This window comes from Cyanistes caeruleus, chromosome 1, assembly GCF_971803275.1.
Source record: "Cyanistes caeruleus chromosome 1, bCyaCae1.hap1.1, whole genome shotgun sequence".
NCBI lineage: Eukaryota > Metazoa > Chordata > Aves > Passeriformes > Paridae > Cyanistes > Cyanistes caeruleus.
Genome location: NC_141701.1, coordinates 146,548,920 through 146,576,088, shown reverse-complemented (window position 1 = coordinate 146,576,088; position 27,169 = coordinate 146,548,920). Strand labels below are relative to the sequence as shown.

The 27,169-nt window shown below is 43.1% G+C and overlaps 1 protein-coding gene across 26 annotated transcripts in view; it reads right to left on the bottom strand.

Moving 5' to 3' along the window:
- Window positions 1–1,096: 1,096 nt before the first annotated feature.
- KMT2C (lysine methyltransferase 2C) overlaps window positions 1,097–27,169 on the bottom strand; it is a 191,791-nt gene continuing 165,718 nt past the window's right edge. For 23 of the 26 annotated variants that reach the window (XM_086865657.1, XM_086865666.1, XM_086865745.1 and 20 more), the window contains 22 exons: window positions 26,286–26,397; window positions 25,259–25,337; window positions 25,076–25,139; window positions 22,806–23,038; window positions 18,209–19,912; window positions 16,773–16,985; window positions 16,187–16,351; window positions 14,790–14,931; window positions 13,533–13,680; window positions 12,641–12,819; window positions 12,395–12,546; window positions 11,946–12,198; window positions 11,280–11,419; window positions 10,277–10,381; window positions 7,284–8,403; window positions 6,229–6,365; window positions 5,916–6,058; window positions 5,483–5,651; window positions 4,490–4,606; window positions 3,810–3,883; window positions 3,325–3,433; window positions 1,097–3,106 (listed from right to left, as the gene is read on the bottom strand). In XM_086865657.1, coding sequence (XP_086721783.1) covers window positions 3,014–3,106; window positions 3,325–3,433; window positions 3,810–3,883; window positions 4,490–4,606; window positions 5,483–5,651; window positions 5,916–6,058; window positions 6,229–6,365; window positions 7,284–8,403; window positions 10,277–10,381; window positions 11,280–11,419; window positions 11,946–12,198; window positions 12,395–12,546; window positions 12,641–12,819; window positions 13,533–13,680; window positions 14,790–14,931; window positions 16,187–16,351; window positions 16,773–16,985; window positions 18,209–19,912; window positions 22,806–23,038; window positions 25,076–25,139; window positions 25,259–25,337; window positions 26,286–26,397 — 5,651 coding nt within the window. In that variant the 3' untranslated portion in view covers window positions 1,097–3,013. The remainder of the gene's footprint in view (window positions 3,107–3,324; window positions 3,434–3,809; window positions 3,884–4,489; window positions 4,607–5,482; window positions 5,652–5,915; window positions 6,059–6,228; window positions 6,366–7,283; window positions 8,404–10,276; window positions 10,382–11,279; window positions 11,420–11,945; window positions 12,199–12,394; window positions 12,547–12,640; window positions 12,820–13,532; window positions 13,681–14,789; window positions 14,932–16,186; window positions 16,352–16,772; window positions 16,986–18,208; window positions 19,913–22,805; window positions 23,039–25,075; window positions 25,140–25,258; window positions 25,338–26,285; window positions 26,398–27,169) is intronic. The other 3 variants (XM_086865612.1, XM_086865603.1, XM_086865619.1) reach the window with 3 other exon arrangements.

Genomic DNA, 27,169 nt, shown 5'->3' with positions numbered 1-27,169 from the left:
CCGTGACATTGGTGGTGGCAGCCATATTCTGCAGAAGTCTGGCTTGGCCTTTTCTTCTGTTGCCTTTGTCTTTTTAAAAAAAAAACAGTAAAAAAACCAGAAAACCTAAACAAATCCTCAAACAGGGAGAGCAGCAGCTTTCTTTATTTACAGTCTGAGTTGGTTTGCACAGAGAATTTTTAACCTTTTGCTCCCAGAGGGGAGAGCTGGAGGCTGCTGTCACCAGGAGCGATGCCAGTTTCCAGGAATAGATGGAGGTGATGGAGTTGTTCCTGCAGGGAGTTCCTGGCCACAGACAGATCTGGTACAGACACATAGCCAGGCCATCACCTGAGTGAGGGGGAGAGATCTCTGCTGGGAAAACCCAGCCCTGGGCCAGGGGCCTGTTCCCAGCTGGGCTGCCTGGTGTAACCAAAAATTCAGTTTTGCCCTGTATTTGTGACCACTCCCAACTGCCCTGGGAGGCGTTGGTGAAGAGGAAGCACAGAAGGAAAAGCCTCATCCCAGGGTAGGCACTGTCATAGCTCATAGCTCCCAGCTTGTTGCTGTCATACTGAGAATTTATTTAGAAGGAACGCTGCCTGGGGCTGATTTTTAAGCCCCTGCATCAAATACCTTTTACTTGCTGGCTCCTGCAGTGCGTGGGGCTGTGGCTGCCAGAGGAGCAGACCAATCCTGCAACAGCCAAAGTGCAGCATATAAATAACACCAGGGAACAGCTCTGGCCTGGCTGCTTCCCAGTGCTCCCTGATAAGTCTTGGAGCCTTTTTTTTAGTCTGGACCTGAGCAGACAGCTTGCTGGGAATGTCTCTGGTGTCCAGCACTGGAGTCAAAGCAGTCCAACGTGGTGTCACAGCAGCAACATGGACATTTAGCCCCCTCAGTCCTTTGTTTGCTCCCCCTCCTGCAGGATGGAGGGGACTGAGAGGGTGTGAAGTGTTCAAACTCATGGGTTGAGATCAGGATCTGGCACCCACTGTGAAATTTAGGATGCACTGGAGAAGGGGGAAGGCAAAATACTTCTCGATGGTGGAATCCACAAAGATCCTGGAAGAAGCAGAAACCACACACCTCAAATGACAACAGCAGGATGCACTTTATAGATGTAAAATATTTTTATTCGTAAATGCTGATCTTCTAAATCTGTTTCCACAAATTCCAAAACCCATAACACTCTGTATACTTCAAAAAATTCTTTTTTTTGTGTTGTTTTTGTGGTTTTTTTGCCAACATTAGATACTATTATACAGAACAGAAAAAACTGTAGGACAAATACTGGTAGGATGTTGGAATATTGTACAAGAGAAGAAAAATATTCAAGAAACAATTTAATACAGCTATTTATCAAGAGAAAAATATATACAATTGATTTATTCTGTAAGATAAAAATACATCATGCCATATACATTACAAGTTCAGAACTGTATTACTGAATATACCAACAGTTTACAGTCCACTTTAATTGTGCACACAAAAAAAACTTCATTTTTTTTTTTATATTTAGCCTGTGAAGTGTCAGTACCAGAATTTTAAGTACAAAATAAAAAGCTAACCTGGTTCAAAATGCTGATTAAATTTCTACAAGCAAACACAAAACAGTGTTTATTTTTTTAAAGAAATGTAAACAAAAACAATCCATACAAACACATCTTTAAATTACATTTTCCAAAACCCTATTGCCAGAGTCCTGCAGCTGCAAGCACATTATACACCTAATTTTTTTCCTTATTTTCCTTTTAAGAAGGCTATCGCATCAGACTGAAGCTCCAACTCATTCTATACTGTTTACACGATTTAATGTAGGCTGAACAGTCACCTAATTCTTGACTACTTTTGCTGAAGAATAAAAACCATGTCCAGCCTCTATTTTGGGTGGTTTTAGCAGTTATTCACAGTTATCACAAATTGTAAGCACAAAAAAACCTGACTTAAGAAATAGGGATGCAACAATATAATACAAATAAAATTAATCTAAATTACCCAAACAGCTACAAAAGTCAGAGTTGTAATATACACGCCTTTACCAGGCTTAAGGTTTACTTAAAAAAATTCTTGTAAGACCACAGTTGAGACTGCTTTAAACATACAAAACCCCCTCTCTTTAAATTGAGATTTTGGTTATTCCGAACTGGGAATCGCATGTCCGTGAGTACACGAGATCATATTGTAACATCCCTATCAACGTTTGAGAGTAAGCACCCGAACTGCTGCAGAGTCTGGTAGCATTTGGTCAATAACTATTTTTATACTGTATTTTTTTTTCTCAAAATATTTACACTTTTATACAAAGTAACAGAGTTTGTTAGTTCTGCAGGTAACAGCAGCAGCTTGGCTTTCTTCTAACTTTCTTTTTAAAAATAGCTTCATTCACTTATTCAATAATAAATACAAAAAGGTTCTCTTATTTTACAGAAATCAAAAACTACAATAAACTGACTCATGGAATCAAGTATTTAAATGTATTTTAGTGCAAGTTATTTTTTCCCTTAGCTCTATCCCTAAGGAAGTCGTTTCAGTACATTCCTTGTTCAGTGGTGTCTACTTTTATTTAAAATTTTTTCTTTAATTAGAGGGCCTGCCCCTTTATCAAATAAGGCTGTGGCCAGCACTTTGGACTTCTCCCTTTCGCTGGTGATTTCAGTCTTACATTCATAGTGGCCACCTGCCCTCCTGCAGGTCAGCCAGCGGTTCTTTGCCCAAGTTAAACAGTTTCTCCTTAGTGAGCTCAAAAACAAAAGTGCTGGACCATTCTGTTAACTCAGTTTCACCTCCACGTGTCTGGAAAGTCAGCTTCAGATTTTGCCGGCTTGCTTCTGGTGCTTGTTATTGGTGGGTTATTTTCCTTTTTTTTTTTTTTTTTCTTTTTAAGTACTTGTGTAGAAATCTGTATTTCCAGAAGTGATATTTATTTTTTTCCCCTTTAAAAAGGCAACAATTTTCTGTCGACAAAATCAAAATGTGAATCACTTCTTCCTAGGGACAAGCAACCCTCAAAGACAGCAAGGAATGCATTCTAGTTCATCCACTTTCGGCAGTTTACAGCTCCACAGTGACATGGAATCTTGTGCTGGTCATCTTCAAAATCGAACTTATAGTCATAGCAAAGCTGGAAGGAGAGGCATGAGAGTGGTTATGGAAGAGTTGGGATTTGCCAGAGCTTTCCCTGCAGGTTAAACACAGCAGAGGCTGCTGCACTGTAAGGGACAGGCACAGGACAGGGGAAGGGAAATGTCACCTCCCCCCAGCACAAACAAGTGCCACTGGCTGGGAATCACAGAATGGATGCACGTGGCAAGAGGGGTGTAAAGCCAGAACCTGCCCTACCTCCTCCCCCTTCTGGATTCTTCTGCTGGAGCTGATGATAATTTTGTGTCCTCTCTCAAAAGTGACCACCTCAGCCACGCAGTTGGGTGCACACGAATGGTTGATGTACCTGCAAAAGAAGAGTGGGACAGATGAAACCTTTTAGGAAAACCCATCCCTTGAGGCAAATCTGAATCAAACCTCAGGATGGCCTTAGCTCCACGGGCTCACCGCCTTTCCACATACAATTACATTACTCTGTACTTGTTTCTTTACCTAGAAAATGTCAAAAAAATCAAGGATCAAAAAAAAATTCCTTTCTTCACAGCTGCCATGAAATGTAACTGAAAGATGAGCAAAGCTGATGGAAGAGACAGTGGGACAGTTTGAAGACTGAATGCACCAGCTCAGAGAATAAACCCCACACACTCTGAGCCTCCAACAGCCCCAGGCCAACACAGGGGATGCCCCAGGAGGAGGTGAGGGATCCCTCCAGGGCCACCCACCTTGCAGGGCCTCCCGTTAGGGTGGCGTCGATGACGTGGTCGTTGTCAATGCGGAACATGTACACGCCACGGTTCTGAAAGACACAAGTGGCACAAGGGCTCTGGTAAGGCTTTACTGCATTGCCAGTGATGAACCAACAGCATGGGCCAGCTCCAAGTGCCCTCCTTCATTCCACACCAGGCACTGCCCATTGGCTCATGAGGGAAAGCAGTGTCATGTACTGTCTGTGTCCCCTTGCGTTTGTGAGGGATGATGATGGGTTATGAACACAAACCTCTGGACAATTTAGTTTTCCCTAAAAGCTTCACACTGCTTTTTATCCAGGATATCTGACTGCTTCCCAAACAGGCAGTAACTGTTACAATGCCACTGAGTCACACACAAAGGAAGTGGCTTTAAATTTAAGAAGTTCTCATTAAAAACGGAGGTCCCGACACATCTGCCAGAGCTGTGCCTGGAACAGAAGATGGCCAGGGTGCTGTGAGATTTATTAAACGTTGAAATACTCTGACAACAATCACTGTAGAGTCCTCTGGTTTTATTTTAAGCCTATTTGCGTTTATTGGCACAGCAGAAAACAAATCAGGGGACCTGAATTCATCGGGGAGAACAGCATCTGTTTTGTTCTATGAATGTCTGAATGGGGAAGGGGAAAGAGAGAATGAACAAACACCCTTACCTGAGACTCATAGAGCTTCTCCTTCCTGTTTGCAACCTCATTCCGGATAATCGTCCCGATATATTCAATGACCATTGTGTGCTTTTCAATGTCTCGAGCAGCATATAAACCCAGGCCCTACACAATGTACACTGAGAGTTAATAACTTTACACTCTGTTTTCCTCTCTGTGCCCCGAACCAACAGTGGAAAGGGGAGAGAAGCAGCACTGATAAATAATTGATGGACTAACAGCCCAACGCAGAATCCAGCCTCACACGGATCCCAGAAAACTCGGCTGCTGTCTCAGTGGGGGAGCTGCTCTTACCCCTCTGACACTGACTGTGTAAAGGTTATAAATTCACTGAGAAATAAAAGTGGGTTCTGCTAGACCAGAGACACCTGAGAGGAACCCAGGCACGGTGAAGTCCAGCCTGAAATAAATAACAACCATGCCCACACATGGCCAGATTAGTCACAAAGCTTTTCCAAAACAGACTGTGGGGCAAAACCGGCAGCATCACGTAAAGCAATGGATTTTATACTCTTCTGAAGGCAAGCAAGTACTGAGCTCTTCCTGCTGGTCTTGGACTACTTCATCAGCTTAGCCTGAGCATCTCATGCTTCCACTGTGTATTTCTATTTTTATCAAGTTTTACTACAGTTTTGAGGAATAGGCATAAAAACCCTAACAACAAACCAGCCCAAAACTTAAAAAAAAAATAAATTCTTTCTCTGGATGACCATAGCAAATGAATTTTTCAGATATTTACAGTAATTAGAAAGAAATCTTACTTAAGGTCAATCTGTGCAATTGATGTGCCACATAAAAATTGCCAATTTTGGAACGAGACTGCAAGGAATTTTGCAATAGGTTTAGTTTCAGATTTTCATCTGGATTCGGATAAATATTTATATATAAAATATAACATCTACAAAATTCAGCTGTAAAACAGGTATTAATAAAAGCACATGTAATTGTTTTTAATATCCATTTCCTGAAGTTGGAACTGACCTGAATGCGAGAGCGAGCCAGGTACACGTTGGATTTCCACTCGGTTTTCATCTTGCGGTACTGAGAGGACTTGGAATGGACGAACTGTTTGCTGTAAGGCGCGTTCAGCTCCCCCGTGACTGTGCTCTGAAAGGACTTCGATGTGCTGGTGCTATTCAAGGTGTGAGGCCTGTAGGAATTGGGCATGTAACAGGAAAGAATACAAGAAAAACTGAAGATTTCTCTGAAAACAGCCAGGAAACCCAATAAAAATCCTCTCAGACATACAGACACTTAAAGCCAGCTAGCGGAGACACAAAGCAGTTCCTCTGACTGGGGCATGCACATTCACAGCCAAGGACGACAGGGTTTGTAAGCAGCAGACGAAAGCACAAATAACCCTAAAGCAGCCTATAAACCCTGGGCTGTACTATGTGAAATTAAAACAAAATACCTTAACACAAACCTCTTGACATGGGTACTCATTTTAGGCTCAGCACGGGCACAGCCCGTGGGGTTGATGGCAAGAGGGAGTTCCATTAAGGGGTTTCGGCCGTAGCGGAAAGTGTAGTTCTCACAGGCCTCAACCCCTGGCAGCTGCAAAAAAAAAAAAAGAGAGAGAGAAAAAGAAAAAAATTAGAAATAATTATGTGTTTAATTATGTGTGTAACAAAATTGTTACTTTCTCATACTTCTTTCTGTTCCCCTTGTCGTGTGTCTATCCAGCAAGTGGGATGATCCAGCAAGAATTGGGGTGGTGAACTCACCGATTCTGCAATCCTGGCCACTGCAGAGACTGTCAAACCAAAGAGGTCTTCACCCTTCAGATAGCCGGGGAACAGCTGGAGCATTTCAGATTCTTTTCTAACAGAAGCAACGGGCTCCAGGATTTTATCCCACACACCTACACAACCATTGGGAGAGAATTACAGTGATCAAAAAAATAAAAACTGTTGCACTTGGTTTCAAAACAAATGCCTGAGGATATGGGAACCAGAACCCAGCACTGAGAAAGTTTTTGTCTTTGCCTATACAAACAGGCCAGGGTCTAAAAGCTGAAGTGGAGACCGACTGGTTGCTAATTTTTGGGATTTAACAAATCCCGAACACACCGTTGATTCTCAGTTCTCTGAAATGGAGCTTTCAGTGTTCTCAGCATGGAAACTTTCAGTCCTTTGACAAGAACATGGACAGGCTTCTCTTGAGGAATCCTGCAAAAGTACGGTTTTCTGAAAATACAAAATATATTCTATTTCCACTGATTGTCTGCAGTCAGTTCTGTGTGGGTATCAGCACCCACAGCACCAAGGCCTTGAGACCCAGAGGCTTACAGGCCTCCAGAACATCCATGAGCCAATTTCCAAGACCTGTCCATATGTTTATGGACACCCTGACAGAGACACTACCCACCCTGAGAACAATGTGGTCACTCAGCTGTTTTTAGAGCTCCCTAACTTGAGCCCAGCTGATCTGAAGATAACTGAGCAGAGGCTCTGTATTTAAACAAAGTCACTTTTCATGAAATGAAACCTGTGCTGACTTTCCTACCGCTTTAGTTAATTTTCAGCACTCAATCTTGGGTCTCCTCTGTAGACTCGGAACAATTCTTCTGATCTGTAGCTTATACAGTTTCTTCAGAGGTGTTCACATCTTCACAGCAAGGTATTAAAAATGGAAGCTCACCATAAACATTATGTTAGAACAGTGCCTGCAACAGTTGCTTCAAAAAGGTACTGTACCATAGGAATCCGCAGTACCCCAACAAACAACAAAGCCACAAAGTCACCCCAGGACACTCACGATCTTAGTTCACAAAATTTACCTTTAGGTGTTGTGTCAGTCAGAACCAGATCCTCATGGCCCTGCTCCACCACTTTGATGACGAAGAGCGGGAGCCCGTCCTTCTCCTCGATGGAGCAGAGGTAGCGGCATCGCCTGTTGGCGTACCTCATGCTCCAGTACAGCCGGCTGGCCTCATACCCCACGGGGAAGAGGGCTTTGGAGGAGTGGAAGGCCTGCATCTGCTGTGGCAGCAGCTGGCCCACGGCGTGGAAGATGAGGCTTCCCACACGGAAGGTGTGGTCGCGCTCCCCGCGCTGGACGATGCTGGCGATCTGCCGCACCTCGTCGCGCTGCACGTACACCCTCCGGAACACCGCAAAATAACTCAGCTCCTGCTCGTGAGTTCCCTTTGGTTTGTGCATGGGGCAAAGCATGGTCTTGTCTTTAAAAAACATGCATTGTGCTTTAATGGCACAGGTAAAGTGATAAATATTGGTGCACCTTAACCTGTGGCAACCGCTGGTGGCACCCATTTTGTGACAGAACATGCATTTCATCTGCAGGCCTCTCCGCAGTGCTAGTTCCACGTTTATTAAGGCACCAGCTTGTGTCTCATAGACTTCTGTAGACCAAAGAGCACAGTTCAAATGGACCCAAAGGTCTAAATCCAGGTTGAGAAGCCTTGCTGGTCCATCAGTTAATCCGTCACCTTCCTCATGACAGAAGCAACATTTCCTGTAGTCTTTAGGCACAGGGTCTGGTTTAAGGGTTGTGCCCAGTTTTTTAAGAAATTCGTCTATTTCTTCTTCACAAGGAGGTTTGAATGATCCTTTAGGAATCACAATCTGAATGCTCCACTTTTTCCATTTCATCCCCTTCCATTTCTTACTGGGAGGCCGGCAGTCCTCCAGACTGCTGTGTATTGCTTTTAACCTGGGTTTGAGTTTCACCGTTACCTTCAGCTCATCTGGTTTTGCCTCTACCTTGGCTGCTTCAAACGCAGGGGGGAACATGATGGGGGGTGATGAGGGTGGAGAAACCTTTTCCTGCAGCTGAGGCAGACAGTGGACATCCAAAGTGGAGATGTTGTTGCTGTACTGATGGAATGCTTTGGGTGGCCTCTCCTTCATCGGCGACTGTGGCAGGGGTGGGACCGATTCCTGATAACCAACAGAAAAACTCTTTAAGAAAAAGATCCCAAACCTGTTTATCATTAAATATAACCTGAAAACATGGGCACCTCAGTAGGAGGGCGGCTTCTCCAAATGCCTAAAATCAAGATGCAGCAACAGAGAAAGATGGAAATTATCCTAACCCGTCTTACCACAGCTTGGGCCAGGATATGGAGCAAGAAATTCTCCCAGCCCACCTAGAACATGGTGCCCCTTTAATATACGAGAGAAAGCACAAACAATCTTTTGTCCAGGTTCTGAATGCAAAACTCCTCAATTGCGCTTAGTGAGCTGAGTGCCAGCTTTAGTTCTTAAGGGTTCTTAGAAAGTTTTGTTACAACACAAAGTAACCTTAAAATATGTGTCAAAGAACTAATTTAAAGTGTAAGAATCCGGTATTTGGTAGAAGTGGAAAATTCAGAACTAATGCCATGTATTTTTCTCCTGGAAACAAGTGAGGAGGAATTCCTGCAGAGCTGTGGATTAGATACAACTTGAGGACTTAAACTATTCAGTCACAGTAAATAAAAATTATACCTGCAGAGATTTGTGGGAAAACAAACAAACAAACAAAAACCTAAGACAGAAAACAAGAACAACAAAGGAAGTTTAGATTATGAAGTGCTTAACGTGCTTTGTGTGATTAATCTTGAAAGAGTAAATTAAAGGATTGAGAGGCTGAACATGACATTTAATTAGCTTAATTAGGTACATGCTGATGCACTTGTAGAGGAATGTTGCCCTGTTTATACACAACTGAAAATGAGCTACATGGGACACTAAAAGGATATGGATGAACACAAAGTTATCTTCTCCAGGGCTGTATTTTTTAAATTCAATTCCTCCTGAGAAAATAAGGAGGATGCACTTGAAGGAAGGATTCAAACTATACAGTCTGCACAGGACTGTGAGAACACATTGATTAGGTAAAGCTTGAAGGACACAGCTGTTCTGTCCAATGGTTTAGGAGAAAAGAGTAACATCTGATCTAGAAACAGCAGAAGACAAGTTAGTTAAAAGTACACAAAAAATTTTAACTGTGAGAAACTCAGCAGGATCATTCAGTCTTCAGTGAAGACTATTTCACTTTTAATGATTAAATAATTAGATAAATTTAATTCCACCTTCCTCTGACACTGAATGACTCTCGACACAGCAAGAAGTGATGCCCTGTTTCTCTCAGATTTCAGACACTCCTCGCAGTGTCTGCATGTAGACAACTATAGCAGAATATTCGGGACCACCTGAGAAAATTTCCTGAACCAATTCCACCTTCAGCTGAATAAACTTCTTCAGATGTACTTCTCCAGTAATAAGAGCCTCCTTTTCCTGGTCACTGTCAGCTCACAGTCTCCTTACTGGTGTTTTAGTAATCAATGCTTTTAAAATGGCAGCTTCACCCAAATAAAATCAGGGAACAGGATTCTATTTTCCCAGTTTTACTGAACAAATGAAACTTCTTATAAACTTGCTGCTCAATTATTATTTTCACAGCTGCAATTTTATTTTTAACTATATAAGCCAAATCCAAATGCAGCATATGCTCCTTAAAAACATGTCTGTGGTTGTTTACAATGCCCAGAGAACTTGAATGACTGATTTTTTGAGACTGCATCTTCAAAGCCTGGGAGGGGAGCCAGAGGTGGTGGCTTTTCTGCCATGCATCTGTCAGACACAAAGTTCTGCAAATATGGTTTTTACTTCATGCGGCTGGTCCAGAATCTCAATGTCTGAATATTGAGCAATTAATTTATAAACCTCTCAAATTAAGTGCAAGCTTCCCCCTCGGCCCCTTTCTGTTCTCCGACAAATAGCTGCAGTAATTTCAGCTCACTTGGGTCTGCCAGTGTTTGATACTTACTTTGTTCTCTGAGTTTTTTGCTTGCACAGCTGCTGAATAAAGAACAAAGCAGTTGTTGCTACAGAATACAATGTCCTTCATTTTATCTGAGCCTTCTTGGGAATCCTGGGAATCAAACACAGAAGAGTGTAAGAAGTGCATTTTAATACCATTCTTCACATAGTAAGTGTAATGAAACAGGTCTTCCAATCTGGCTAGAAACTCTTTTATTTGTGAACATTTGTGAAATAATGAGGGATGCTGTGATATAAATACTTGATTATTTGACAGATAATCTAACATTACCACCACCTACACCCTTGTTCTTCAGCATTTCCTGCTTCTCACAGAAATTTAACAATCAAAATAAAGCATTCTATACCATGCACCCATCTGCTCCATAGGCACTCTTGCAAAGCAAAATCCATTTTCTTTTATCTTTAGATGGCAAAAGAATGTTTCATTTCAGCCTAATCAAAGCCAGATCACACTGTTTTATCTACTGATCCATCTGCAAAACCTTACTGGGAATTCAGTGCATTCCTGCCTGTGTGAACCCTTTACTCTACTCAGGTGCTGGCTAGGTCTTTGTGGTGCAGTCACCTCCTGGTCACTGAAGAGCAATGGTATTTTTTGAAGGAATGACAGCTCCCAGTGTAAGGACAAGAGACTTCAACTGAAATCTAATTCCTGCCCAAAATGAGTAAAAGTATTCCTGCTCTTACAGTAATTCCTGACACAGCAACGTGGCTGCCTCACAAGTAAGGTTTTTTGAACTGAGGTCCCTGAAGAGGTCAGGGAAGGAGATTGGTAGCAGGGCTTTGAGAACTCCCATAGATGGGACCTGGTTTATGAAATGTACTGGAATATCCCACCCTGAATTAGGACACACGAGGAAGGGAGACTACCCAGGAAGCTGAAGTGCTCTTGGCTGGCAGGACAAGCAGGACTTTATATCATCATCCCTTGCTTTAAGGAGCCCCAGCTGAGTACAGGGCCCTGCCCTGGGCACCTCAGCACTGACCTGTTTGAGGAAGGGCAGGTCTTTGAAGGATTTCCTCACTCCACTGCCCAGAACCACGACCTTGCAGTGGGAGCACCAGCGAGGCCTCAGTGCTGAGCCTTCTGCCATGTTCTGGCTGTGATCCTTGTAGCCAGCCAGACCTAGGGAACAGATTATCTGTCAGAGGCTGTAGCAGATCAAACAAATTTATCAGAAATCACAGCGTTCTTCACAGCACTCTCTTGGCATGGAAGGAGGGCTTTAAACTGTGGCCTGATAGATAAATTGTATAAATCAGACCTAAAACAATGCAAACCAGGAAAAAAACACATTCTTGTGTAAAAAATGACAAAATAAACTAACACAGGAATACAGGCTTAAACAACCATGTCAAGCTTTCCAGCATAGGAACAATCTTTCTGGACAAAACAAACCCTAATAAATGTAAGGAATTATGGGAGTAATGCCTCACTGACACTGATGAAAACAGACAATGGAAATCCAAGATGGACGATTACTCATGGTTAAACCCAGGAGCATCCACATGATCACATATGAAGAGAAAGTTTTATTTGGAACAAGAACCAATTATTGAATTCTAGAGCATGGATTTATAAGGCTAAAATACATCATTTCTGACTCAGTTAAACCCTGGTACTGAACACCTGGAAGTTAAAGGCCACTCACCATTGCTGTTGGCAGGGAATGGCACATTGGGCTGCTTGAGTCCGTAGGGCCCCACGATCCTGGCAGGCCCCATGGATCCTGCCTGGGGACCCTGCAGGAGCAAGTGCTGCCTGTACTCCATAGGTGGGTTCCCTCTGTGAGTGTTGGTGGCTGCCATGGAGGATGGGACGTCTGGAGCATTACTGACCTCGTAACTGTTGGGAATTCTGACATGGAGCAGGTTGGAGAATGCTGCTACAACGCTGCTGATGTTCTAAAAACAGTAACAAAAACAAACCTTTGTTTACATCTGACAAGCAGCTCCCACAGCAGAGATACAAACTATTAGAAGATTGCAACAGCAGCATTACTATACACTGTTACACTGTAACCCCCCCCGAGTTACTATATATAAACCAAATTAACTGCTCTGGTGCTCTATGTATGTAATACAGGCTAATTCCTTTTACCTCAGCAGCTGTGGGATGTAAAGTAATTGCTACAGAGATAAGGCCAGATTTAGGACCATTCTGGGATGGTCCAAGCTGGGAGAAGAAGCCAGAACCAGGTAATGCTCCTGAACCAGGTTCTGATTTTATGTAATTCCTTTTGGCTTCTGAACCTGAAAAGGAAACAGAATACAGCACATTAATCCTACACTTAAGGAAACAGAAGAACAATCATAGTTGAAAGTGTTCGTTCTACTGCAGCCTCACCTTTCCCAGTGCTGCTGGGTAGGATGGGAATGATGGGAGATGGGACAGGTTCTGGGTTCTCCTCCTTTACAACCGACAAGTCTGGGTAGCGACTGATCTCCATTCCCACCACGCTTTCAGGAGAGGAAGAAGGAACAAAGCTATCCGGAGTGTCCCTGTCCTCACAGTGATCTTGAACCCTGGAACAAAACCCAAAAAAGTTGTTTGGGAAATGGATGAAACTTCTGGTAAGCCATCACCTCTGGGTATCTCATATTCCACTGCACACGTATTCCATTTCTCAGGAAAGGTCCACGAAGAAAAACCAAGGACATTAACAGAGCCAAACCCTCTGCTCCCCATGGCTCTATCTACCAGGGTAAAAATGAGCATTTAATATTTGAACTGTTTTAATATTTAAACTGTCTGGCCTTTGTCCACATACAGGCTCCAGTGTTTCACAGACACTCATATTTTGGGCAGGAAAGTGAAAGGGAGGCAAAGGGCAAGATCTCTGCGGGGAGGTTCTTGTTCCAGCCAGTGTTACTCACCTGGGAAACTGAATGGAGCTGTGCAGTTTCAGGCTGGGACTTGCACAGCCTTGCTGCTGCTACAGCAGTCACCAGTTACTACAGCACCACACTACCATTTTCTTCCACTTTTAAGAGACCAAGGTAAGGTATTCCTAACTATTTAACAGCATCTGGAGTCTAGCAATGGCTGGAATCACCTACTTCACTATGCTGTTCCCTACGTGGGGAATGTTAAGAGTCAAAATGATCCCAATTCCATTCTCTGCCCTTCTGTGGCTGTGCACAAAGATTCTGTTTCTCCACATCTTCACAGTCTCATCCACTGAAAGATCACAGAATCTGCTCCAAGTATCTTTTTGAAGATGTCAAGGAAAACCTACCTTAACTCCTCCTGGTTGTTGTGAGGTGGTGTTGGAAGCGAAGCAGGAACATCCACAGTTTTGGGGCCCTGAGCCATTGCTCTGGCTAATAAATCATCCTGTGGTCTGAAAGGCAACTGGAACTGCTTTGGCCCCAGAGCTTTGGTAACTGAAACCAGAAAGGCACAGCACAATGAGACATCTGGACAGCTCTTTCAGTGACAGACATGCTGCCTGCTGGGTGTGGGTGGGGTCTGATGCTGACACCATTCTGAGATGCTTGGAAGTTCAAAAAATTGTGACCATTCAGGATTAACTTCCATTTTTACAAAAACCTGCAAATTTTGAGCGAACAGGGATTAAAAGGCTTTTGAGTGTGTCTTCTGCCACTATGAGAGGATGTCTGTTTACTTAAAAAACCCACAGAACTACAAAAAAATCAACAATTTTGTAACAACAAAGGAAAAGGGGTGTGAAGAAAAGGATTTTAATCACTGAATAGTCTTTACAAAAAGCCAATATAAGGAATATTTATACTGAAGAAAGCAATTTTAACTGTCCAAATTGCAAGAATCAGGAAATACATAATGACTGCACACATTCTGGTTAGGCTGCTTTGAGCTCATTCAACCAAGGAGCTCACGCCAGTCATTTGTACCAGACCCAGAAAACTGATCTTCACATTTCCTGTTTCATTTCTTAAGCGTGTGTCTAGCTCTCAACATGTTTTTGAACAAAGCAAAGGCACTGATACTTGACACTGTACTGTGTAAAATTTTGCTGGCTAGTAATGGTCATAACCTTCAGAAGTCTGGGTATATTGTTTTCATAAAGGAGTATTGCAAGTGAGAAGCATCCTAGGAGGTAACCTGGAGGAGACCGAGGGAAGACCTCCCAGCTCCTTCATGACTGGGGGCAGAGGGGCAGGTGTGTATTTCCTCTCTGGGCACCAGACCCAAGAAAAGGCCTCAAGTTGTGTCAGGGGACGTTTAGGTGGGATATTAGAGAAAGGTTCTTCACCCAGAGGGTGGCTGAGCACTGAACAGGCTCCCCAGGGTGGTGGTCACAGCACCAAACCTGATAGAGCTCCAGGAACACTTGTACAACACTCTCAGGCACAAGGTGGGACTGCTGGGGGTGTCCTGTGCAGGGCTGGAGCTGGACTCAGAAACCCTTGTGGGTCCCTTCCAACTCAGCGTATGTGGTGATTCTAAGATCTGTTTTGCCATTTGCTACAGACAGGACTGACTTTACAGAACAGACACGCATGAGCCTTACCATCGTGGCCTCCCAGCACTCCAGCCTTGCCAGCGAGTTCCTCCGTGGTGGCGAAGCCATTGACCAACTTCTGGCAGGCCACGGGCGGCGGCGTGGGAGGGAGAGAGGCAGGGGGGGTCGGGGGATTGCTCAGATTGTTCTGCTGCATGACATGAATTAAAGAACCATCAATCAGGATGGAACACAGGGAGAGAACTTGCCTTGTTCCAGTAATGTAACCCATTCAGAGTCTCATGCCCAGATGTAGAACTGATATGCAGCCACAGCTGATACCCGAGCATGTGACAGAAAAGAAGAAAGGTATCTACTGTACAAGGCACAAGGATTGGCTTTTCTTGTATCACTGATACCAAAGAAATAGCTCACATGAGTAAACACAGCCAAATACATTACCAAGTAAGATGTAGCTAAACTGTTTACAAAAATAACACCAAGAACACTTTAAGGAATGGTTTCCAATGAGTTCCTACAGTTTCAGCAAAGGTCCCAATTCCATGCTGAGAGAGCTGGTGCACAGTGACTCTCCAACACCATGAACACCAACTGTCCCTGAAGGGGAAGCTGCCTCTTGTTCAGCACAGGATGAACTGTCACTGAAGCAGGTACCATGCAGCAGCAGACACTCCTCAAGTTCATACTATGGGCTACTTCTCACCAGTTTATTCAACTGCCCATATTTTAAATGAAAATTAAATGAGAACATTCAGTTCTTCAGTATCTGTTGTTGCTGCAGTCATACCCACAAAGCTAATCCTCATTACTCACTTTTGACCACAACAACTATTTCTTTAGGTCCCATTCTCAGCTTACACACTGTGTAAGGCTGGAAAAAACACCACTGGTTTTGATAGGTTTTTATATTAGGGTATCCAAGCAGAAAATTTGATTCTGTCTGTTCAGTATCCCACTGCCCTCCCAATATTGCCACTCTGATCTCGGAGACTGAGTTTTAAATGCTGTGGGTTATTAACTCATCAACAAACAGTCTATTTTGTTCAGAATTCCCAGGTTCTTAGTTAGGGCTTGGTGGGCAAATGAGAAAAAGTCCATTATTTAATTCACATTAAGAAATGCTTTAATGCTTTCAGTGACTTTGCAAAGTACTGAGAATTCAGTCTTTTCTGCTCCACAAAACTGTAATTACAATTTTCATTATTTAGCATCCATTTGTTGAAAACACATTTAGAGTTTTTCATTACTTTACAACAGCAGTTTCCAGAACCAATATCCACTTTCAGAGAGTAAAACAGTGATGACTGTTTTGCACTATCAGGTCTAGCAGTAGGTTATTTTATTTCTAGTTGCATAAAAGACAAAAACTATGACTAGTAGTAATAATATCATGGACTTCTCTTCCCACTGAGAGCACACAACAGAAATCCAGATTAAAACCATACCTTGTAAATGAGTTGAGAGTAGTAATCTGAAGCCCCATCGAGAGTAGCACTACCAAAACTTCCCACAAGTCGATTTCCACCATTTAGCTGGCCACTGCCATAGGGGAGAAAGTGTGCAAAGCTCACTCCAATTATTGGTTCCACCAAAGGCAGAAGAGAAAGTTGCTGTATTCAAAGAAAAAAAAAAAGACAGAAATTAAGTATAACAGAAAACATTGCAATTCTCCAATCAGTAGAGTGGTTTCTAAATTAGAAGAATTGGAATTTATCCACTGTCAGGAAATTGTCAAACACAGGACTCTCTGTTAAGGAATATGGTCCCCTGTTCAGCTACAGCTCCCTGCCAGTTCATCCAAAGGCTGCCAGAACTGACAGGAACTCTGTGGCTTTGGGACTACCTACCATGTCCACCCATCCTCCAAAATTAAAGCAGCCACAAACTTTCAATTCCCTGATTTTGTGGAAATTCACATTTTCCCCACCCTATGCTCAAAATTCAACTTAAGCATCAACTTCACTTCCACTGGGAGAAATCCACTGCTCCACGTGGCCTCTGGACTGCCTTTCCCAGCCCCTGCACACTCACCTGTTTCAGCTGGATGAAGGTATCTGCATTAGGATAAACAGCCTGCTTTTCTTCTTCCTCTTTCTTCCTTTTCTTGGACCGAGGAGCTGCCTTCTCTCCCGTCCTCTGAGCCCGCTTGTTTCTCTGCTTCTTGGTTTCAGGTCCTACATCTGTTCTCTGGAGCTGGCTGTTACTGCACCCAAAAGCACCTTGCATCTGGGCTCCTGCAGTTTGCTGGTGTGGAAAAAGGAAGTGCAGCAGAATTTTTGACATGTTAATACACAGTTCACTCCGATTTACTGCACGACTGTGAAAGCACAGGCACAGAGTAATAAATCTCACTGAAAACAAAGTGAATTTTGCTGGCAGGTGGAACTGCTGAACTGTCCCCACAGACAGAATTATGACCTCCCATTAACACCACTGACATCTGAAAACATCATTAAAAACTCACAGGCCAGTAACATTCTCCTTTGAATACCCCCTAAAATAAAGTTACATGTGCATGAAACCTTGGAGACGTTCACAAGGGCCTAATGGAAGACAGACTTGGTGGCAGAAGAAAGGTGTGGAAGTTAATATAATATGGAAGTATTTTGAGGTTAGAAACAAAGAAACTGTTGTGAAACATTTCTGGATTGTACCACTTTCTTAAGTACTTCCAGTACAAATCTGCAAAGCCTTTCTTCACATAGAAGAATAGCTGTGTAAAAGGGATCAGAACAGGACTTTAATGCTACAGGGGCCAGCCAAAACAAAGCCCATTTTTTAAAAAATCCATTATTATTTTAAACAGCTCTACATGACCCCTACCACCACTATTCTAATGTTCCCATTACATGTTTTAACTGTGGATTTTTAACACTTAATTACCTGCTGCTCACAATTACTTTTATGGGTATTTTTTTCCTTTTAAATACATCTACATTTTGTTAAAATAATTAATTTACAGTTTAGGCAGTCAAACCCAAATGTAGAGATTCAGACCACAATAAAATGGCTAACAAGTCTACTACCTCCACAGAAAGCACTTTTCTTTGGGTCTGTTTTTAAAGACCTTATAAATTGATAAATCACTCAGGTGGAGTCAGAGGAGAAAGGAGCACCCAGACACACCACGTTCTGTACAGACACATACTGGTGCGTAATCAGGAACCATACTGTAAATCCTGCCTTAATATCAGGAAGTGGTATTCTTCAAAGATGATTTTCTGAAGAAAAATACTTTTTTTGCATTTTAATGACTGCTGAATATGCTGACCTAAGAAGCCATACCAAAATTTATTCTTTTTTCAACACAGGTGGTTTACTTGAGGAGAAAAGAAAGGAAAGAGGCAAAAATTCTTTAAAGCTGTTTCCTCCACCCTCACACAGGTAGGTTTTGTTCCCACAATGCCTACAGAAAGGCAGACTAGGCTGGACTGCTGCTGACTGCAGTGTAACAAAATCAGGCTCACCATTCCTTCCGCTGGACTCTGCTTCTCTGATAACTTTTTATCCCCAGAAGCCTCTTCTTCTGCTCGGCCACTGCTCTCCGGTTTCTGATTTAGAAGAGATGAGGATTTCTTGTTTTTTAGCAGGTGTTTCAACAGTTCATTCCCTGACTCCCCTTTGGTGGCCAGAGCACTGGGTGGCTGTGCAGGACTTAGAGCTGAAGAGGTGGGCTGTGAGGTGACCTTATCCTCCTCCACCTTAATACTGCTTGGATTTTCTGGTTTAGGCTCAGCTTGACCTGAGCATTGATCAGTTTCTGCCTTTTCCAGTTTAACTTCTTGGAGGCTGGTGGGTGTGTCCATTTTAGCCTTCTCAGCCTCTGCATTCCCCCTGGGCTGTTTCTGGGACACGCTGCTGCTGCTGGGGAGCTTCCCCTCCAGCTCCGGGGAGCTGCGGCTCTCTCCTGTGTTGGATGCGGAGGGGCCCGTCAGCTCCATGGACTCCTGCTCATCCTGGTGCCGTGGCTCACTGGGGGTGTTCACTGTAGGGGTGGAGGTAGCATCAGAAATGGTTGGGGTTGATGGTGCAGTGATATCCGAGTGTGGAGTTGACGGGGCTTTTATGGACTCGGCATCGTCGTCCTTTTTCTTTTTCCGTGTCCTTTTCTTTTTGCCTTTCTCTTCTGGGATTATGTCAGAATACAGCTGGATGAGAGACTGGCCTGCTACAGGGATGTTTGCAGCCTGGGGCACACCAGTGTCCGACCCACATGGAGCACCGCCCCCCAGCACTGGAGATGAAGGTACAGCAGAAGGGAACGGAGGCCTGACCTGGTTCTGTGTAAACGGAGTCCCAGGGAGATTCCCATGAGTTTGTTTTACATTATGGAAATTGGGGGCTCCACCTGGAACAGCAGATGCATCAGGTACAAAAGCTGCAGGTCCCACCGGCCTTCGCTCTGTGTTTTGCATAAAATTGGAGGCAGGAGGGGAGGTGACAGCACCTTGCTGCAGGATTTGCCCCATCTGCTGCTGCTGCTGCTGCTGCTGCTGCTGTGGGGACGGCTGCAGGGGCCGAGGGGTTTGCAAGAAATCACAAGGCAGCTCAGAATTGAAGAAAGGTATCTGAGATAAAGATGTTTTGTTATTCAGTTCAGGCCCCATCATACTGTGCTGCTCCAGCTCCATCCTCTGCTGCAGAGCTCTCTGTCGATCCACCTCCTGCATCAGCTGGATGCGCTGCCGCTCCTGCTGCTCCCGAAGGCGCTCCTTCCGCTCCCGCTCCTGGAAACTTTCACTGAAAGGGTTGTTGTCCTCAAACTCCACCCTTGGGGGTGGCCCTGACTGTGCAGCTGCATTTGGGCCAGCCACAGGAGCGGGTGCACCAGGAGTAATTGGCAATGGTGTCATTGGAGGCTGCATCCTCGCTGGATTCATGGATATGTGACTCGCAGGGGTGCCTGCAGATTGCCATCCAGATAAATTTGGCATCCTGGTGGGGTTGGATTGCCCAGGGATCACCACTGCATGCTGCTGATGCTGGAGCTGCTGTGCCACCATGGGGAAGCTCTGCTGATTCATTGCTGGTGCTGTTCCACCTGGAACCATGGGAGGCTGGGCCTGGACCCCTGGCATTATGGAATGTGGGGCCATCCCACACTGCTGCTGCTGCTGCTTGATCCGGTATTCCTCAATCAGCTCCGCGTGCTCCTTCTGCTGCTTCCGGATCTAGACATTGAAACAGTCATTATTCGCCTCTGCCACGAACTGGCTGTGCAAGAAGCATAAACCACCTAACTCACCATGTAATTCCAGGAGACAACCAACCTCAGGCCAAAACAGCACTTCTGGAGTGTTTTTAATGCCAAACAGCCATTATTTCATTATAATGGCATTCAAACAGTCCCCAGCCCAAAATGTCAGACAAAGCAGCAGCGCCTCAAAGCTCTAATTACACACCAAGACTGCACTGTGCTAGAGAATATAGAGAAATTATTTAGAGAAACCTAAATAAACCAGCAGTGATCCTTGTCCTGCAGATCTTATCATCCATGCACAGGATACACTCGAGAATAGACAGGAAAAGGGAAACAGTGAGATGGATGATGTTCACACATCAGCAACATTTAAAAAAGATGCAACTGGAAAGGAAAAGTTTGCAGGAAAACAGTGATGGATATTCCCATTTGTTCACAGGCAGATCCTTAAACATCTCACGTCAGATGAAAATTGCAACTGCTGCTTGAAAATTCAAAATTTTAAAACCAAAATAAACTCAACATGGACACTACAAGTTATGCCTTGTAGTTTAGACAAACAGGAGAAGTCGAGGGAAGGACACAACACTGTCAACTGGACAAGCAAGAACCTTTCAGAAACACTGCAGAGACCCAACTAAACTAGTCTTTAAAAGAATAAAAGGATTTGCAATCCAGTGGTTGATGATACATATGTTATGAAAAATCTTTCACTTCTGTTCATTAGATTATGACTTCCACAGCTCATGTAGTGATAGAAAAACACTGTAACATATTTCAAATTGTGCGACAGTCCTCTCCTTTATCTGAAGCAAGGACTAAGACCAAAAGCTCCAGGTAACAGTGATGCCACAGGACACACTTCAGGCTGCAGGACAGATGCACCCCAAAAGGTTATTTATACAATAATCCCAGGTCCAAGATGATTTAGGAGCTCTGCCTTGGCACTGACACTGCTGGATAAACAGTGCAACCGCACAGAGCCACTGACTGGATCCATCTGCACTGCACAGATTCAGTGCTCCAGGGCTTCTTTGTGGTCCTGGAGCACCAAACCTGTGCTGGCTCTGTGGGGCTGTACCACGAGGCACCCAAAGCACCACAACCTCCAGTGTCTGCAGGGGTGGATCAGCCTTGTCTGTCCCTGGAATGAGCTGAAGTGTCCAAGGCACAGGGCTGAGCACAGCCAGAGGCCCTGAGCTGAGCTGGAGGTTTCAGCAGTGCAGGGAGAGCAGGGCAGAGCTGTGAGCACAGGCACAGTGCCACAGGGGCCATCTGGCAGTGTCTGTGTGGCTCCATGCCTGGCCAAGAACCCCGTCTCACATCAGCTCCTGGAGCACAGTCAGCTCTGGGTTCTCCGTGCCTGTGGCCAGGACCAGCCACTCACAGGGATCCAGGAGCTCTTTTCTCTCTGTACAGAGACTTTTCAAAAACTATCAGGAGCTTGATTGCAGAAAAATTACTTGATCTGATTTGAAAGAGTGGCAAATTGCTTCCAATAGAAGCTGGGTGAAACTATACTTTAAACCTCATTTAAGCTCCTATGAGGTACAGAAGAAAATGCTGCTTAAGATGTGGATGAATCAACCACTGGTCTAAATAAGTGGCTAAAGGGCACTGGATGGCTTCTGCCAGCACTAGATTAAACTTAAATTTAGACATTACTAATAGGAGAACCTTAATTATGGGGCAGTAAATGGATCTGCCAGCAATGTCATGGTTAGCAGCTGTTATTTCAGTCTAACTCCACCATAAGATTAGACTGTTGTATGTATAATAAAGATTGGTTAAAGGGAATTTTTTTGGCGTTTATTCTATGTGTGATTCATTGTGGAAGGGGAAAAAAAATATGTAGAAATAATTTACCCACTCCATCCCTCTTCCTCACAGTGGAAAGATGAGCCAACTAATATCCTATCCAGCACATACTTTGTCTTGAAGTAACACAGGAGTGAGAACTTGAGGGTCAAATATCACTCAGGACTTCGTTCCAAGCTGTCTGCTGCCAAGTTTTTCCTTTATATTAGTAAAGAATTTTCATTTTCAGCAGGACTAGCTGATCCTGATAATCATGCCAGATATTTTATAAAAAATGTCTTGAGAAACACAGCACTAACTACTGGTGGGCAAAGCATATTAACAAAACTACCACAGGTTTACCTCACTTACTATTATCACAGTTACAATATGTATAATTCCAACTGAATGTAAGGAAAGGAAAACACAGCCCAGTGAAAGTGGCTACATGTAGAAACAGGGGCCCAGAGAGGCTGGGAAATCTCTTCTCCTGGAGACTCACAGAACTTGACTGACAAGGTGCTGAGTAATCTGATTTAATCATGAAGCTACTTCTGCTTTGATCAAAAAAGATCTCCAGACATCCCTTTGACCTGTGTTATTCCATTACACAAGAGTGATGATCAGCATCTAGGAATGAGACAGACCATAAAACTGATCTAACACTAAAGATATAATAAAAAGAGATTTTCAAACTGTAAAAAAAGAAGATTGGGTTAGGAGGTTCATTCAAGCCTGAAACAAAGCCCCACATGCTAAAACTTATCTCTGAATGTTTCATTTTTGCTTTGCATGGTGCCAGGAACTCTGCTGCAAGTCATTTTGTCAAGGAATTCCCCTCTTCCTGAAGTACTAACCCAGCTTTTTGTCATAATGTTTGCCACAGAATATTCCTTTGCAGCTCCAGTGTCACCTACACTCCAGAGCATTGCTGTTACAGGCACAGAACAGGGAGTGGCTCCTTTAGGTAGAGCTCCACTGTGCCTTTCAGAAGATTTTAAGGAAAGAGTTACTACCACTGTGACAGCTCAGTGCCAAGGTGAAGAGTCTGGATTCCAGATGATTACCTGATCTAGCTGTTTTTGGACCATACTTTGCTGCTCAGTAACATGTTTCAGCTGTTCTGCATCTTCCTCTGGGAACTCCCGGCCGGCTTTCTTGGCTGTGCGCTGTTTGGCTGAGAGGGCCTTCTTGGATTTTCTGTGGGCTCCAATCTGCTCCTCCAGGTACTTCTGTTGCATTTGAAGAAGTTGTTGTGTATCCTGCAGCCATTCCTCATATTGCTTTCTTTGTGAATCATCTAGAAAGAAGGGAAATGAAGTGTGATATGACCTCATCCTGGAGATGAGCTCTCATCCTACTTTTTAAAACTCAAGTTTAACCATCAGGTTTTCCCTCTTATTTTAAAAAACTATAGGTCAAATTCAGCCAAATTTGACAGAGAACTTGGTATTTCAAGTAGTAGTATGTTCTTGGAGTGACTTGAGTAAATGAGACAGATATCCAAATTACTGCAGTTGTGAGATAAAACAGTTTTAACACAGTCCATTTCAGGAGGTATCAGCCAGAAGTTGAGGCACCAAACCTGCACTTGCCAGTGAACAAATGTGGCTTTGAGAACTGCTACAGAACCCAGTGGTTCCCTGTCCTGACACAGAAGAGGGGACATGGAAGATCTCTGGGAGTACTCAAGTACAAAGAGATTAGGGAACAGGGACATAAACTTACAGCCTGATTAGTTCTGGTGCTTGCATAAAACTGTTGTACATACAAAACTTATTTTTCTTACAACTTCTAAGAAAAATATTAAAATTATGAACACCAACAAATATTCATAAAGTGAAAGAAAGACACTGTCTTTGTAAAAATCCCTTTGTCAGTGTCAGCCCTCAGCACAGGTCCTCAGCCCCAGTGCCATTTCCTGACCCCAAAGTAAATGCCTCTCATTTAGGCTGTAACTGAGATGCTGCTCTTCTTTCAAATGAGAAATGCTCATCTGCCACAGGCAGTCCATTGCTCTCTGGTGTTTTTCTGGAGGCAAAACAACCATGTCTGATAACACTTGACCTGCACTAAGCACAGAAAGCAAGAGAGAGCAGTGGTGATGGTGTCATTTGTCTTCTGATCACGTTTTCAGTGAGCTGTGACACGACAAATAAGCACCCCTCTTCCTTGTGAAGATCCTTGTTTAACAGAGATACCACACAGCATCACAATTTCAAGATAATCACATCCTCCTTGTGCTCCAGACCCTGCCACCTTCAACTCCACAACTCACTGAGTCAGTGACAGCTTTGACTGAACAGCTCAACTAAACCTACTCAGGGTGAGCTACAGCCTCAAGGTGCTTTCAGGGAAAAATTCTGGAGAACTGATCCCAAAAACTGAGGGGACAATTGAGGGGAAACACTGAGAGTAACATGGGAAACATGAAAGTACTGAAATTTTAATGAGTTCCAGGTAAGAGTAACTACTACTAAACTGAAAAACAGATTTACTCAAGTGCTCAGAACCCACCACCACCCAACCAGAGTGGGGCCATGCTGAGTGCCACGTGAAATCTCACCACAAATGATTAATACAAATATCACCAAAGCTCCCTACTGCATACTCAGTGCTGCTACTTCAGCTTCTGGAAAATGTGAAGGAGTTTACTTCTGTTTCTTATTCACAAACACCAAGTGAAGTATTTATAATGTTAGAAACACTTTTTTACACATGGTCTTCGTCTCCCAACATATACTCAGCTTTAATTGCTGCTAATAAATCTTTCTCTTCACAGAGAATAGGATTCACAATTGATCTAGGGCAGCCAGAAATATGAAATGCAAAAAGCTAGCACAGTGTATTTCTGCTTTCAACAACTGTGCTTCACAGCCAGGCTTGCCTAACCAGTGCCTGGAAAGCTTTTTCTGATATTTGTTTAAATGACAATGATGCTGCACAAAACTTTCTGCTTCTGAAATAAAAAATTCCATCAACACACACAGCTGTTCTCACTGAGCTCAGAATATTGCAACAAAACCCAAGCCCAGGTTTCTGATACAGCAGTCTGACAGCTAATAGATTCCTACTCTCACACAAACCCAAATAATGTTCATTTTCTGTTTCCCTCTTTCCTTCTGGTGTTTTGTTGATGGTATCTTCCAGAAAAAAAATGTTAGCAGCATTTAGTATACACCCCTTCAATACCTGGCATCATAATGGTGAAATTACTCTATTTTAAAAGGATGATCTTTTTAAGAGATCCACTTATGGACAGTTCTTTTTAGAGAAAACAGAACTGTAAAATGAAAAAACCAAAACCCATACAATAAATTATTAAATCTTTACTTACTGACAAAACCAGGACCAAAATTGGGAGGATTAGGTCTAGAAATCTGAGGTGTCAAACTTCCATCCTACAAGTTTCAGTAGAACAGACAGACAAGGATATTAAATCATTATTCAATTAAAATACCCAAAACCTAGTTATCATTATTGGACAGTTTTGTTTCAAGCCCATATTAAGTTGCATTACCTGAGTAATCGCCTGCTGCATGTGATTTTGGCCTTCACTGCTCTGAGCCCCTGGCACTGGCTGACCCATAAAGGGAAACCTATTGATAAGCAGAAAGAGAAACTGCAACCTTGCAAACTGGCATTTGAGGAGAGACAACTTTTTTATGTTCAACTCAAACAAAGCACCCCAATGTTTTACAGACATTCTCTTTAACTTCTGTATCAAACCTTTTCAACATCTGGAGGATACAGACAGCATTTTGCCCTTGGTTGAAACTATTCCATTTTACATTTTTCAGAGAGATGATGTAAATTATGACCTACTGTGCTAGAACAGTGAAAACACAAACACACATGTCTGTATTTGTATTTTAATATTTTATAATTTAAAGAAGAACAGCTGAATGTATTTAGGTTTCATAGTCACCATCACAGTCAACTGGAGCTGGGTAAATGTACACCTTGGTAAGCCATTTATTATCATGGGGCACTGGACAGAAAAAACCCAGTTTGAAGTGCCACACAAAAAGAACAGGCACAGATCCTCCCTGGCCCATGGACTGCCCACCTACCATAAGGACAGCAGCCTGCACAGTTCATGGCTCCTTTTTTTCCCAGAAGGGATTTAAGGAGAGGATGAAAATTCCACCACTTGGGCTAAACCTTACTTATACCCAGCATTACATGATGCTGCAACATGAGGTTCCACTGTTACATGGTCACTCCCAGTATTCCAGCACAACCTGTGGGACATGTGTCATTACCCAATTAGCAAGTGGGAAAACAAGAAGAGTATAAACAGTGAAGCCATGCTGATCATGTTGATCCATGACATTACAACTGGAACACAAGCCTGATGCATTTGAGTACCTTTTATAGCTCCTACTACCAGCCACACTGGCTTTATTCCTAGGAGATCATCCTGTGTTAGCATGGAATGGGAACTACATGACAGAAACAATTTTTTTCAATTTCCTGCACAGTTTCCCTGAGTCATCCCCTTCTACATTCTGTAGTCCCAAAGAATGACAGCAAGTGCTGCCTACCTGTTCATGACCATTGGTGGCATCCCCATGTTACTCTGTGCCATGACTTTGTTGATCCCCTTAAGAGCCACCATTTTTGCTTTCATTATGGGATCCGTAATTGCATCAAAATCTGTAAGACAAAAACAGCAGCAGTGATTATCACACAGCTGAATATTACAAATTATTAAATGGAAATTACTTGTTTATATTTAGTTTATGTGTAAATCTTCAGTAAAACATTAACTGCATTCCTAGTTCACATTAACAGTCTTCCCCAGTGATATTCAAGGTTCATAAGCAGTTTCACGTATCCTGTAGAAGTTAAGTCTATCAACAGCTGTCCTTGTTTTCAGCCACAACAAACAAACAAAAGCAGGTCAGTATGAGAGTATGAGAAGGGCTCTAGACCAAATCTGGCCTATGACCCTACAGATTTAATAAATTCTATTTGTAGGTTTAAGACTCAGGATGAGAACTTGTTTCTGTTGTCTCAACTGGCAACTGGTAGACCATCACTAATGCACTACGAGAATGGCCTTGATGGTCACTGTAGTTACAACAATTCCAAAAATTTAATGTTTCATTATCAGTTAAATGATGGAGATGAACTTCATTTGAACACTCAAACTGCTAGGCTATATTAAACAAGCAAACCCAGTTTTTCTTAAATGTTTTTTAGGACAAGCAGAATTATATGTGATATTACTGGGCCTTGTACAGACTGTGGGTTAGTAACAGCTTTTGATAATCCCTTTTCTTGTGACACAAAAAATACTGCAAAAAAATGACATAAAGCAACCATAAACATGGAATTTATAGATCAAATATCAGAAGGTCAGCTACAGCACTCGATCACTTAATTTTGTTTATAAAGGATGCATTTACCCCCTATCTCATGAGAA